At 42.4% G+C, this 14,678-nt stretch overlaps 1 protein-coding gene across 1 annotated transcript in view; it reads left to right on the forward strand.

Moving 5' to 3' along the window:
- Nucleotides 1-14,678, forward strand: part of LOC127430745 (histone deacetylase complex subunit SAP30L) — a 162,770-nt gene that overhangs the window by 94,645 nt on the left and 53,447 nt on the right. Inside the window, exon 3 of the mRNA XM_051680767.1 lies at nt 7,615-7,713. Coding sequence (XP_051536727.1) covers nt 7,615-7,713 — 99 coding nt within the window. The remainder of the gene's footprint in view (nt 1-7,614; nt 7,714-14,678) is intronic.

Below are 14,678 nucleotides of genomic sequence, written 5' to 3' on the forward strand. Positions count from 1 at the left end.
AGGCACACAGTAGTCTGCCCACCACACACCGCCAGTTCACGTAACACAGTTCAGCCAGTTGTGGCATTTCGTATAGGGACCCCTAGTGTCACTACATCGACACAACGTCGAGTGAGTGACAGATAGGGAACGTAATGGTTACTTGTGTAACCTCCGTCCCTCCTGCCACAACGCTGAACTACTCGCTGAAATGGCCGGGCCTTGTCTCAGCTCCTCAGCATAAAACCTGAATGAGTGGTTGCATACCAGCTCCTTTTATACCCGTATGTCCGGGGGAGTGGCAAGCAAATACCACTTGCCAATTTTCATTGGCCTTTTATCAAAGACCAGAGGTGTCTTGGGCTCCCAAGAGTGACCCCTAGTGTCGACACAACGTCTCGTTCCCTCCATCAGGGAACGGAGGTTACACAAGTAACCATGACGTTTTCAACTGTAAATGTGTAAATGATATAGGCTATATACAAATATATATATATATATATATATATATATATATATATATATATACAGGGTTGGGGAGTAACGAAATACAAGTAACGTATTTAAAATACAAAATTTAAGTAACTGTATTCCACTACAGTTACAATATAAATCATTGGTATTTAGAATACAGTTACATTCAAAGTATTTTGATTACTGAAGAGATTACTTTGCATTTTATTGTCATTTGTTTCATTTAATATTTAGTCCTTTCAGATGGAAAACATTTATACATATAAATGATGCGATCCAAAGTGCATTTGAACAGCGGTGAAACACTTTCTTATGATGTGTTACATTCATACGAGCAGACAGAGAAGTAAGTTTGGAGCACAAGAAATAGAAATAAACCTTGTGTAAATTGTCAGCTTTACACTAAGCTAAAATGCTATTTCTAGCCATTTTACATGCACATGTTACCAGGCACGATCATATTTTTTATCAAGAAAATTCACGTTGGATCATAATTTCTTTTTTTTGTACTAAGACCTTTGATATTAGGGCAAAAATCGTATTCTTGATAATAAGCCTAAATAGATAGAAGAACTGTGTCGAGTTCTCCAAGAAGCTTGGAACATCCTATCTGCCAACAACCAAGAAAAACTGTGTCCAGGTGTACCTAGTGAGAATTGGTGCTGTTTTAAAGGCAAAGGTGGTCACACTGAATATTGATTTAGCTTTTTTATGTTTACTGGACTTTGTTGTTTTACCTGACATTTATTCATAGAAAACATTCCCTGTCTTAGGTCAGTTAGGATCACTATTTTAAGAATGTGAAATATCAGAATAATAGTAGAGAGAATTATTTATTTCAGCTTTTATTCCTTTCATCACATTCCCAGTGGGTCAGAAGTTTACATACACTTTGATAGTATTTGGTAGCATTGCCTTTAAATTGTTTAACTTGGGTCAAACGTTTTGGGTAGCCTTCCACAAGCTTCTCACACTAAGTTGCTGGAATTTTGGCCCATTCCTCCAGACAGAACTGGTGTAACTGAGTCAGGTTTGTAGGCCTCCTTGCTCACACATGTTTTTTCAGTTCTGCCCATAAATTTTCTATCTGATTGAGGTCAGGGCTTTGTGATGGCCACTCCAATACCTTGACTTTGTTGTCCTTAAGTCATTTTGCCACAACTTTGGAGGTATTTTTGGAGTCATTTTCCACTTGGAAGACCCATTTGCAACCGAGCTTTAACTTCCTGGCTAATGTCTTGAGATGTTGCTTCAATATATCCATATAATTTTCCTTCCTCATGATGCCATCTATTTGGTGAAGTGCACCAGTCCCTCCTGCAGCAAAGCACCCCCACAACATGATGCTGCCACCCGCATGCTTCACGGCTGGGATGGTGTTCTTTGGCTTGCAAGCCTCACCCTTTTTCCTCCAAACATAACGATGGTCATTATGGCCAAACAGTTCACTATTTGTTTCATTAGACCAGAGGACATTTCTTCAAAAAGAACTTTGTCCCCATGTGCACTTGCAAACTGTAGTCTGGCTTTTTTATGGCGGTTTTGGAGCAGTGGCTTCTTCCTTGCTGAGCAGCCTTTCAGGTTATGTCGATATAGGACTTGTTTTACTATGGATATAGATACTTGTTTACCTGTTTCCTCCAGCATCTTCACAAGGTCCTTTGCTGTTGTTCTGGGATTGATTTGCATTTTTCACACCAAAGTACATTCATCTCTAGGAGACAGAATGTGTCTTCTTCCTGAGTGGTATGATGGCTGCGTGGTCCCATGGTGTTTATACTTGCATACTGTTGTTTGTACAGATGAATGTGGTACCTTCAGGCATTTGGAAATTGCTCCAAAGGATGAACCAGACTTGTGGAGGTCCACAATGTTTTTTTTTTACAGAAGAAATTCAGATTTCTTTTGATTTTCCCATGATGTCAAGCAAAGAGGCACTGAGTTTGAAGGTAGGCCTTAAAATATATCCACAGGTACACCTCCAATTCTTTACACCTTCTATCAGAAGCTAATTGTCTAAAGGCTTGACATCATTTTCTGGAATTTTCCAAGCTGCATAAAGGTACAGTTAATTTAGTGTATGTAAACTTCTGACCCACTGGAATTGTGATATAGTCAATTAAAGGAGAAACAGTCTGTCTGAAACCAATCGTTGGAAAAATTACTAGTGTCATGGACAAAGTAGATGTCCTAAACGACTTGCCAAAACTATAGTTTGCTAATATGAAATCTGTGGAATGTTTAAAAAAATGAGTTTTAATGACTTCAACCTAAGTGTATGTAAACTTCTGACTTCAACTGTATATATATATATATATATATATATATATATATATATATATATATATATATATATATATATATATACAGTGGATATAAAAAGTCTACACACCCCTGTTAAAACAGCAGGTTTTTATTACGTAAATCATATCAGACTTTTTGCAGCTTTAATGTAAAAATTACAACCTATGCAATGCCACTGAAAACCAAAGGGACACATTTCAGAGAAAAATAAATAAAAATAAAAAACTTAGAATAACTGAACTGCATAAGTGTGCACACCCTTTTATAAGTGGGTATGTGGCTGTGTTCAGAATAAACCAATCATCAAGCTCATGTGAAATAGTACACACCTGTCTTCACCTGAAGTGACTCTGATTAACTCCAAATAAATCTCAGCTGTTCTTGTAGTATTTTTCTGACATCTTCTTGGTTGCATGCTACTACAAGAGCCATGGGCCACAAAGAGCTTACAAAGTATCAACGGGATCTCATTGTTAAAAGGTATCGCTCAGGTGAGGGCTACACATTTTTTTCCAAGGCATTAGATATACTATGGACACAGTGAAGACAGTCATCAACAATTGAAGATAGTATGGCACAACAGTGACATTATCAAGATCAGGATGTCCCTACAAAATTGATGAGAAGACAAAGAGAAAACTGGTCAGGGAGGCTGTCAAGAGGCCTACATCAACATTAAAGGAGCTGCAACTCTTTCTGGCAAGTACTGGTTGCTCCCTACATATGATAACTATCTCCTGTATTTTTCTTCTGTCTGGGCTATGGGACAGGGTGGCAAGACACAAGCCTTTTCTGATGAAAAAAAAAAACATCCAAACCCGCAAAAACCTAAATCCAGTCTCCCAAAACCATGTGTAAAAATGTGTTATGGTCTGATGAAACCAAGATTGAACTTTTTGCCCAATATTGTATAAGGTATGTTTAGTGCAAAAACAACACAGCACATCAGCAAAAGAACACCATACCCACAGTGAAGCATGGTGGTGGCAGCATCATGCTTTGGGGCTGCTTTACTTCAGCTGGAACTGGGGCTTTAATGAAGGTGGAGGGAATCATATAGCTCCAAGTACCAGTCAATTTTGGCACAGAACCTTCTGGCATCTGCTAGAAAGCTGAAAATGAAGAGATCTTTCACCTTTCAGCATGACAATGATCCAAAGCACACATCCAAATCAACAAAAGAATGGCTTCAGCAAAAAAGATAAATGTTTTGGAATGGCCCAGCCAGAGCCCAGACCTGAATTCTATAGAAAATCTGTGGGTGGACCTGAAGAGGGCCATACACAGGAAATGCCCTCACAATTTGACAGATCTGGAATGTTTTTGCAAAGAAGAGTGGGAAAATATTACCAAGTCAAGATGTGCCAAGCTAATAGACTCTTATCCAAACAGACTGAGTGCTGTAATAAAATCAAAGGGTGCTTCAACTAAGTATTAGTTCAGGGATGTGCACACTTATGCCGTTAGGTTATTCTAAGATTTTGATTTTAATAAATTTTTTCTCTGAAATATGTCATTTTGGTTTTCAGTGGCATTGCATAGGTTGTAATTTTTTAATTAAAGGTGCAAAAGTTCTGATATGATTTATCTTTGTTTAATTTTTTACATCACAAAAACCTGCTGTTTTAACAGGGATGTGTAGACTTTTTATATCCACTATATATATATATATATATAATTACACACACACCGATCAGCCACAACATTAAAACAACCTGCCTAATATCGTGTAGGTCCCCCTCATGCAGAAATTAACTGGGCCTCTCACAAGACACCAAAGTATGTGGTAATTTTTGATCACACATCACTTAAGGTGTGTATGTGTGTTTATTAATATCAGACAGCCCCTCCTTCCATCCTCGAGGTACCAGCTAAGGAGTTTCACCTTAACAGAATGAAAAATTATCCAAATGGATCATTCAATAAATTAAAAATGTGTGTAAGACTTCTTAGTTAAAGGAGGAGACGAGAAGCAGATTCTCTGGTTCAGGCAAGCGTTTTATTCTCCCTACTGCAGCAAATGCACTCTTTCAGGGCTCTCAGTGTGTTCAACAACTCAGTCTAAACATAAACAACAACTTCAGAAAAAGTAAACTCTCATCTTTACAATACTAAGCTCTTGGCTTCTCAGTCAGGTCTCTAGTGCCCAGGTACTCTCTCTTCTCTGAGTGCTGCGTGGCCCTCTTTATGCCGCTCTCCCCGTGCTCACTGAAATTAGAGACAGGTGTTAGACATAATTTGGCTCAGGTGTAAGCGCCCTTACCGCTTTCTCTCTTCCGGAGAGATGCTTGACCACGCCCCCGCTGCCACAATGTACATTTGAGGGAGTTGGTCATCTGATTAATCTCATCGATTTGTGAGATTCGCCCTAACCTTTAGAGCTCTTCTGTATCATCAACACAAGGTACACACAGTTGTAATAAAATTAGATTTATTTACAAAAAGATGAACAAGAATTACTAACAAAAACGACATAATGGTACTAATATGCTAAAAGATCAAATAAATGAATAGGTAAATAAAGTGCATAGGATGGAAAGATGCAAGTGGTTGAATTGGATGTAGCGATGGCAAAGTATGACTATTCTCTTATTAAAGATAAGTTGCTGTCTCTCTGTTAATAAGGTGAAAAATGTATTTCTAATTAAATAACTCAAAAGATTATTTGCTAGACATTTGATCACAGGTTATGCAATCTAAGGAACATTAGATAATCATAAACTGATAGTATACACTAATGCCAAGTTCTCCTTGATCGATCGATGAGTTCGGTGACAGCGGCTTCCACTGAGGCTCGGGGCCATGTTACATTGGGGAGGAGCTGGATTCCGTTTCAACAGCCTTGGACACGAAGGAGCAGAGGAATGCTGATCTGCTGGAAGCACTGAGAGAGTTCTTGCAATCTGGAACATGCAAATATACAGGCGCAAGCTTCTAGATCTGGAATATGCAGATGCATGAAACTTTGCTCGCCAGAGCTAAACCTTGTAGCTGTAGATATCTTCCTGGTATAGGGATTAACCATTACTTGGTCGATCTTCTACTGCCTCTCAGATGGAGACTAAGAACTTTGGATGGTTTGTTAATTTCTCTCTTTAATGGAGTGATACCAGAACAGAGATGTGTTATACATAGAAGTGTATCCTGTTAACGACCCTCTGGACGGGAACTCAGGACTTTGGAGTGTCACTGTTATTCTGTTAATGTCTCCCACCACTCAGGCTGGGAACCCAGAATGTTGATTATTATTCTTTTATTGCTCCAGAACTCAAACAGCCGGAAACTCAGAACAAAGGTGTGGCTGATTGTAAGGATGCTTCATACCTTTGTGATGAGGAGATTTCAGTTTGGTGCTTCTTGTTTCAGGGTTATGATTGGCTGCTGACAGCGGAGGGGGCCCACACAATGTGGCTCACCCTTCCTCCTCTGTGTGGAACATTTGCATATTTTAAAGTACATACTGTAATTAGAACAGTGTCTTTAAAGTTTTATCCATGCATTGTTTCCTTTCCAAACCTCCTTAAAAATACTCTTGGCATTTTTCTGAAGATATAGAGACCAAACATGACATAGACAGATTCAATATTACGCATACATTCATATATACCTTAACAGTTCAATTTGTGTGAACTATCATGTTAATCAAACAATTGCAATTTACATAAACAGTTCAGTGAATGAACATGGAGTGGATGTGTTGCAGTTATTGTTAATGTTAGGAGTAAAATTTGTTTGTAAAGATTCGTCTTTGTGGCTTCTTTGTTTCAGCCTTCTCCACATGGCAAGTTAATGCTGCTTCGAGAGGTCTTGAAGAATTTTTATGGTCCTTAGCTCAACTCTGGTCTTAGGTCAAACCTTAGGATGGGGGTTTAAGATGTTGCTAAGAAACCACTCATGGACCAATGAGAAGTCTTTTCCAATGTATTGGAAAACTGTCTTTGCCTTGACAGTTAGGGAGAGGCTCTGCCATAAACTGGCTCCTGGAATGTCATCTGGTCCGATTGTTCACCACAGAAACCTGATCACCTCCACATTAATTTTCATCCAATGTAGTGGATGGACAAAGCTTTGATATGGCTTCATCTTCTTGCTGTCCATGGTTCACTACAGTGCTTGTTTAACAAAACTGGATTAGATTTTAGTAGTTGTTGTTATTACTTCATATATTCAGGTCAGGGGTCAATACCCACGTCCCCGGATGAAGTTTGTCCAGAATCTATTCATACTGCTCTTATGCATACCTAAAGAATGTACTGTTTTACCGGCCGAGAAGTGTGTCCTTCATCAAATACAGTTCATTCTATTCTAGTAGGCAACTTTGGATGTAGGGTGTGACTCTGTCGCGCTATTAAACATTGCTCCAAACATTGTTTTAGACGCCCGACATAGCAATATTGACTCAACTAATGGTGAGTTTGGGGCGGCACAATCTGTTTATTTGATCATCAGCAGACCAAGGGGAGTATTTGGGAAAGCAATTTGAAAACAATGTTTATTTTTGCAATTCTCTTTGGTGGTGCTAGTGCACTTTGGCTTTACAGCTGAAATAACCGGTTCTTCTTCCCAACCCTACTACAGGCCTTCTTTGAGATGTAATAGATACATTTAGTTACATTTGCTCTCTGTAACTGTGATTTTCACTCTGTTAACTAATATAGTTATATCATCTCTGATTACTTAGAACAATCATCAAATGTCCATCGACACAAGCTAACTTGTGTCTTATCTCTGCCTAGCATTGCTTTTAGCAGTATCTGCTTCGCTTCCTTCATTAATGATGTGAGTGAATGTAATAGTATATTTTATTTGCTGTGGTTCATAGTGTATAATCATGCTTGTTTTGTTTTTTTATATCAGGTTGACCTATTCCAGCTCCAGGTTAACACACTGAGACGTTACAAGCGGCACTACAAAATCCAGACCAGACCTGGTCTCAACAAAGCACAGCTAGCAGAGGTATGATTTCTTTTTCTTTTCTTTTTTTTCTTTTTTTGCAATTTGAAGATCTTTTCAACTTAACGGCCATTGTTGCTACATTGTTTTTTTATTAAATAAACAATGACAAATATAGTTGCAAGCAGCAATAATGAGGCCAAGCAAAGCCTGGATTCGCCTATAAAAGCAAAGAGCGGAATACATTAATACAACTTTAAGACTAGGCTGGGTGGGTTTCAAACACACAACCTTTCTAGCAGCCTTTCCAACAGCCCAGCGCTTTACCTGTTATGATATGTTAGCTGAAAGGTAGTGGATTTATTATGAAAAACAATAAGTTCAGTTTATCTTAATGGTTAAAACTGTGTGTTGTTGTGAATCTTTATTTACAGCTATGTTACAAATGTTTAAATGAACTTCAATGCTATGATGCCTTGCATGGGTATACTAACAGTAATGAAGAAGAGAGTTGCTTCCTGAACTCCAATGTTGCTTTTCTCCATTTTGTTTTGTCTCTGTAATTAGTGCTTGTTCAGTAAAGTTAAACAAAAATGAAAGAATCACTTGCCTCTTTATTTAGTTTCAAACTACATCATTACCTACTGTGCCACACTACCATGATCAAGACCATAGGTAAAGATGCATACCAAGTTGGGAGTCAGCTGCCAGCAAAGGTAGCACAACCTACATCTAGCATCTTAACTGATTAGCCTGCTAAAATAGCATAATCTACTAGAAAAGTATGAATATTGTAGACATCATCAACTTAAGCCCTCCAGGAATTAAATTAAAATGTCCTGTCTTGTGGGCATAATTCAGTTATGAAAATGAATGATCCCTTTTCGTATACTGAGTTTGAAATACAGAAGTAAGGTAAGCAGGGTAAACTTGTATAGTGGTGAATGGGAGACCACAGCAAATATATTTTTTGCTTACCCATTTGTTCCAACAGCAAAAGAAGAAAATACACTATTACGCTTTTACAGCTTCCCAAAAGAAAAAAAGACGTGAGAAATAGGCCAAACTTTCTGTCACTTCCTCAGCAGCTGAATGACAAACCTCATTGCAGATCTGGTAACACAACAAAAACGAATTACAGTACTAATATAATACAAAGTATAAAGGCCTTTGGACACCAAAGGCGAATCTTCGTTGCGATTTCTTGCCATGATTAACATTTTGAATAGAAACAATGATGATCCATTCTCACCTAGAGCGAACATTAGCGCCGAATCGCGTGCCGACAAACCAATGCTTTTTTTATGGTGAGTGTGTAAAAAAAAATTCTTCGCCTGGGGATGAAATGCCATAACCAATCTTTGGTCACGTGTCATGAGCTGCTGCAGTTACCAAAACCAGAGCAACAGGTGGTGCTAAAGCACAGAAAGTTATTTTGACCACTGACATTAAACGTTGAAGGAATTTGAGCAACAAAACCTGATCCAGCAGTGAGGACATTTGTTTCATTTGCATCAAATGCCTTAAACACTGAAAAAAATAAAATAAAAATTCTCATATGGGTTCTCAACATGTAAATGATATTGCTACATCACTGCCTTGCATCCCTTTAAAAAAAAACTCTCTGATCTTATGTGGATTATTGTCATAATTTATTCCATATTGCTTTGCATTTATTCTTTGTATCACTTTTTTTAATAAACAGCTTTACAGATCTTAAATGGGGTTTTTTCTGCCAAATATTAATAACAATGCTGTGACTTGCAAAATCATTACAACAACATTATTGCTGTTCTGTTGTTAATAGTTGTTAACAGCTATGCTGTCGTTGGCTAGTGCTAGAGTATCTAATACTGGGTCAGACTGAAGATGGGTTCCCTATCTGTCACTCACTCGACGTTGTGTCGATGAGGTGACACTAGGGATCACTCTTGGGAGCCCGAAACACCTCTGGTCTTTGAAAAATATGGGTATTTGCATACCACTCCCCCGAACATATGGGAATAAAAGGAGCTGGTATGCAACCACTCATTCAGATTTTCTCTTCAGAGCCGAACAGTCGATGTTCACTGAACTGAATTCCCACGGCTGTTCATTCACCTCTGCTGGATCTGAAGGCGCATTTCAGCGGCTTCTCCCCCCTCTGCACTGGTGCACTGCAGAGAACGCCCCTGGGCGCTTCGGCAGAAATAAAAGAGTATATTCTAAAAAAGAGTATATTTCTCTAAAAGAGCGGCACACATGGAACGTCTTTTTAAAGACGCGTCTTTTTAAAGATGCCTTTCCGTTTGTGTGTTATTCCTGGTTGCGGTTGCTATCTCTCGCCTTCTGACGGTCATGATCGCTGTCTTTCGTGTCTGTGTGCTACCCACGCAGAGACAGCGTTCGTGGATGGATGATGTACTCATTGCGAGAACATGACCATGGCAACGTTGCGGTTGCGGCTTGCCTTCGTAAGAAAGCAAGCCACCCCAGCGGCTCCCTGCCTCGGTCCTTCTACCTACAGGTATGAGGCAATCGCAGCTATCACTGGGGGCGATTTGGGGACTCCAATGGGACCACCTCCAACGGGTATCCCCCCACGGACCTCCCATTCCCCAGCATGCTCGTCTGCTCCGATCGGGCTTCCAGATGTGTCTGCCGGCTCGTCTCACAGCGAGTTCGACCTCTTGTTCGGAGCCCGCGAAGGTGATGAGCTCTCGAGCGCAGCATCGGAGAGCGGGCTCATCCAGTCGGACGCGGAAGCCTCAGCTGGGCTCCCCCCCTCGGGTACGGTTGCCCAGTCACAGGCTGACGCGGAGATGACAGACATGCTTTCCCAGGCAGCCATGAGCTTCGGGCTAGAGTGGAACCCTCCGCTCTCCCCTGAACCCTCATTTATTATAATTAATTATAATTTTCTTTATTTATCACACATTATACATTTGCACATATACAGTGAAATTCTTCTTTTTCACATATCCCAGCTAGGCTGGGGTCAGAGTGCAGGGTCACTCACGGCTCGATGATTGGTTCCTGGTCTCGCAGTGCCGCTCACAGCCATGCCCCATCCCAGTTCCTTTCTTCCCAGAAGTGCACGAGGAGCTGACAAGGTTGTGGGAGGCACCTTTTACTGCCCGGTCCCAATCTTTCAGCTCCCCCGCCCTCACTACCCTCGATGGTGGGGCGGCAAAGGGCTATTCGGCAATCCCCCTGGTGGATAAGGCACTCGTGGTGCACCTATTTCCGCAGAGCGCCACCACCTGGCGTGGGTGCCCAAAGCTCCCGTCCAAGGCCTGTAGGTTTACGTCGTACCTGATGGCCAAAATCTATGGTGCCGCTGGACAAGCCGCCTCCGCCCTGCACGCCATGGCTGTCCTGCAAGTCCACCAAGCCAAGGCGCTAAAGGAACTGCACAAGGGTAGTTCTGCCCCGGGATTGATGCAGGAGCTGCGCTCGGCGACCGACCTCGCTCTCCGGGCGACGAAGTTCTCTCGGGCGGGCGATGTCCACCTTGGTGGTCCAGGAGCACCACCTTTGGCTTAACCTGGTCGAGATGGGAGAGGCCGACAAGGATACGGTTCCTTGGCACCCCCATTTCCCAGGTTGGCCTGTTCGGCGACACCATTGAGGACTTTGCCTAGCAGTTCTCGGCGGTGAAGCAGCAGAGGGAGGCTATCCGGCACATCCTGCCCCGGCACGGCTCAAGATCCCACACCCCGTCTGCTCGTCACCAAGGGTGTCCCCCTGCGGTGACTGCACCGGCTCTGCCGCGGCCCGGACCCGGCATGGAGCCCACCGCAGGAAGCAGACGCCACCCGTCTCATGGCCGGCCGCCAAGAACCCGCAAAAGGCTTCGAGGCGCTCCTGAGATGGCGACCCAGGGACGACGAAACCCACTGCTCTGGAGCTGGTAAGCAGACCACTCCATCTCCCGGTGGAGGGCCAGGAGGAGAATATTTTGTTACCTTTTCATTTAATTTCACCGCATGCCCAAGTGACTGCCGTACCCAATAGTTCAGCAAAAGAGCGGTTTCCTTGTTCCCTGGGTCACATACCCGGTGTGCACAGCCATCATCACGACCACCATCCGCCACACCACCCATTCTACCAGGAGTGTGGCAGCCTCCTGGGCCTTGACCAGTGGTGCCTCTCTAACAGTCATTTGCAGAGCAGCAGGCTGGGCAACACCCAACACCTTTGCGAGGTTCTACAATCTCTGGGTGGAACCGGTTTCATCCTGTGTAGTGGCAGGCACAAGCAAGTAAGTCCGGGACAGCTGGCCGGGTGTATCGCTTGCGCATAGAGCCTTTCACCTCCCCTGAGCTGAAGACGTGCGCTGTTGACTCCCAGTAGTGTTCACAAACTGTGTTCCCTGGATGACATCCTCCGAGCCCTGTGGCAGATGAGTTTGCGGAGAAACTCGCTGCCGGCTCAGTACATGTGCTAACTAAGCCCTGTACTGAGGTAGGTGCTCCGCATGTGTTGGTTCCCCATAGGTAACCCCATGCGACGTATATCTTCCACTAATTCGTTTTCCTGTTGGTAAACTGCGTCTTCCTAGGGCAGAGGCCCCTCTGCCCCAGTCACCATGTTTGTAGAAACTCCTCCCCCATAGGATTGGACCTACCATGGGACTGCTCCACATGACATACTTCCGACAAGGCTCAGCAAGACCATGTGACGTATTTCCACTCAAAATACCTCCCCTCTCTCTGGGTGGGGTGTGATCTCCGCGGTGTCTTCCCCTTGGGAGGGACACCCCCAAGACATAGACCTGGTGGCCCCAGTCGGTTAACAAATTTCACTCTTTTTTTGGGGAGAGAAAAAAAAAGAGAGGATAAGAAGCCATGACTGGGCTAGCCTGTCTCTATCTTTTGGGCAGTCAACTTGTCCCTGAAGGGCCATTCGACACTCATAACAGCGTTGGGGGAGGTTACGTGTCGACCTGGTGCACTGGCTCCATAAATTTATGAGATCATTCATCTTCCTTAAATTAGTTCACACCAAAAGGAGTTAACAAATGATGGCAAGTTGTTTCAAAGTAATATATATATATATATATATAACTGCCAAATCCAAAGTAAAAATATTCTATTTGGTAACAAACACTTGGTTTTACTACAGTAACCATAGTTTAACCATTAGGGGTGTAATGATCCATCGATCTGGATCGATGCATCAATCAGTTAACCAACGATGCGGTCATCATACAATGCATTTTTTTACGCTCTAATGCCAGACACGTCATGCGATGCAGCAACCTTATGATATTCATCTGGCTTTATATGCACTAATTACGCTTCTCATGTGTGACACGGATGTGCGCGGAGAGATTGAAGTTGCGCTCTGCTCTATCTGTTTGCGCGCGCGCGTCAACAGATCTGCGAGCTCTGGTGACAGGATAACACGGAGTGGTTCACATGCGTGATTAACTTTAATATATATTAAATATATATATATTTCTGTATTTACTGAAGTATCTTATTTTGTTGTGGATGGCACAATGTAGACACTGGATTTGCACATTTCAGAGAGCTCAATAAAATATTCAAATTATATTTTGGTTGCATTTTTGACATAATAAATGTAATGAAAATGTAAAAAACAGGCACATATCATAATATCGATTGCTGGCCCCTCGAATCGAAATCTTATCTTGGCAGACTTTGAGGTATCACAAACATCAGACCGCTGGCTAAGGGAATGGATACAAGACTGAATCGTGATGAAACTGCCGATTTACACCCCAATTAACCATGGTATCTGTAGTAAAATCATAGTAACCACAAAATTAACATGGTTACTGTCATGTTTACAATACTGTAGTAAAATCGTGGTTACTATATGGAAACTACAGTATTACTGTTGAAAACAATGGTTAATTGTATCAAAAATATGATTTCTGCCAATAAAACAATGGTGACAGCAGTCATTGTCATGGCTACTACAATGTTACTACAATAAAACCATGGTTAATATATAGCTACTACTGTACAAAAACCATGATTTCTGCTAAGAAAACCATGGTGACAACAGTACAGTCATGGTTACTGCAATATTAGTATAATAAAACCATGGTTAATTTTCGTTAGGGTCCTTAACAAAAAAAAAAAAAGTATTCCCTAATTACTAACTCAACATTTTAACTTTGCTGCCCTTAACGTGCTATCGAAATTATCGTAAATATGAGTTTCCCACTTGGAAGTTGCACATGAATGACCCCTCAATTCGTAATTAGGACTGGGAAACTCTGAGATCATTTTAATACCTGAGTTTCCGAGATGGGAGGAGTCCTACACTTTCAACATGGTGAAGGAGAGTAGTTTCTGAAGTGAATGACAGGTTTGTTATTTTTTCTAAATACAGCTAATTGTTAGCGCTTGCCGTTTTGGTCATATTTATTTATGTAAATCAGCAACCATTCTATGCATGTTGTACATTTTTATACAGTGAAAATAGCTTGTATTTGACCACAATAGCCGGTATCCCCCCGCGGACCTCCCATTCCCCAGCACGCTCGTCTGCCCCGATCGGGCTTCCGGGTGAGTCCGCCGGCTCATCTCACGGCGAGTTCGACCTCTTATTCAGAGCCCGCGAAAGTGATGAGCTCTTGAGCGCAGCATCGGAGAGCGGGCTCATCCAGTCGGAAGCCTCAGCTGGGCTCCTCCCTTTGGGGTCGATCGCCCAGTCACAGGCTGACGCGGAGATGACAACATGCTTTCCCGGGCAGCCGCGAGTGTCGGTTAGAGTGGATTTCACCGCTCTTTCCTGAAGCCAGTCGGAAGCCTCAGCTGGGCTCCTCCCTTCGGGGTCGATCGCACAGTCACAGGCTGACGTGGAGATGACGACATGCTTTCCCAGGCAGCCGCGAGCGTCGGTTAGAGTGGATTTCACCGCTCTTCCCTGAAGACTCGCGGCTCGGTGATTGGTTTCTGGGCTCGCGGCGCTGATCAAAGCCACGCCCCGCCCCGTTCCTTTCTTCCCAGAACTGTACGAAGGTAGTTCCGCACCGGGATTGATGCAAGAACTACGCTCGGTGACCGACC

This window comes from Myxocyprinus asiaticus, chromosome 40, assembly GCF_019703515.2.
Source record: "Myxocyprinus asiaticus isolate MX2 ecotype Aquarium Trade chromosome 40, UBuf_Myxa_2, whole genome shotgun sequence".
In the NCBI taxonomy this organism is placed as follows: domain Eukaryota; kingdom Metazoa; phylum Chordata; class Actinopteri; order Cypriniformes; family Catostomidae; genus Myxocyprinus; species Myxocyprinus asiaticus.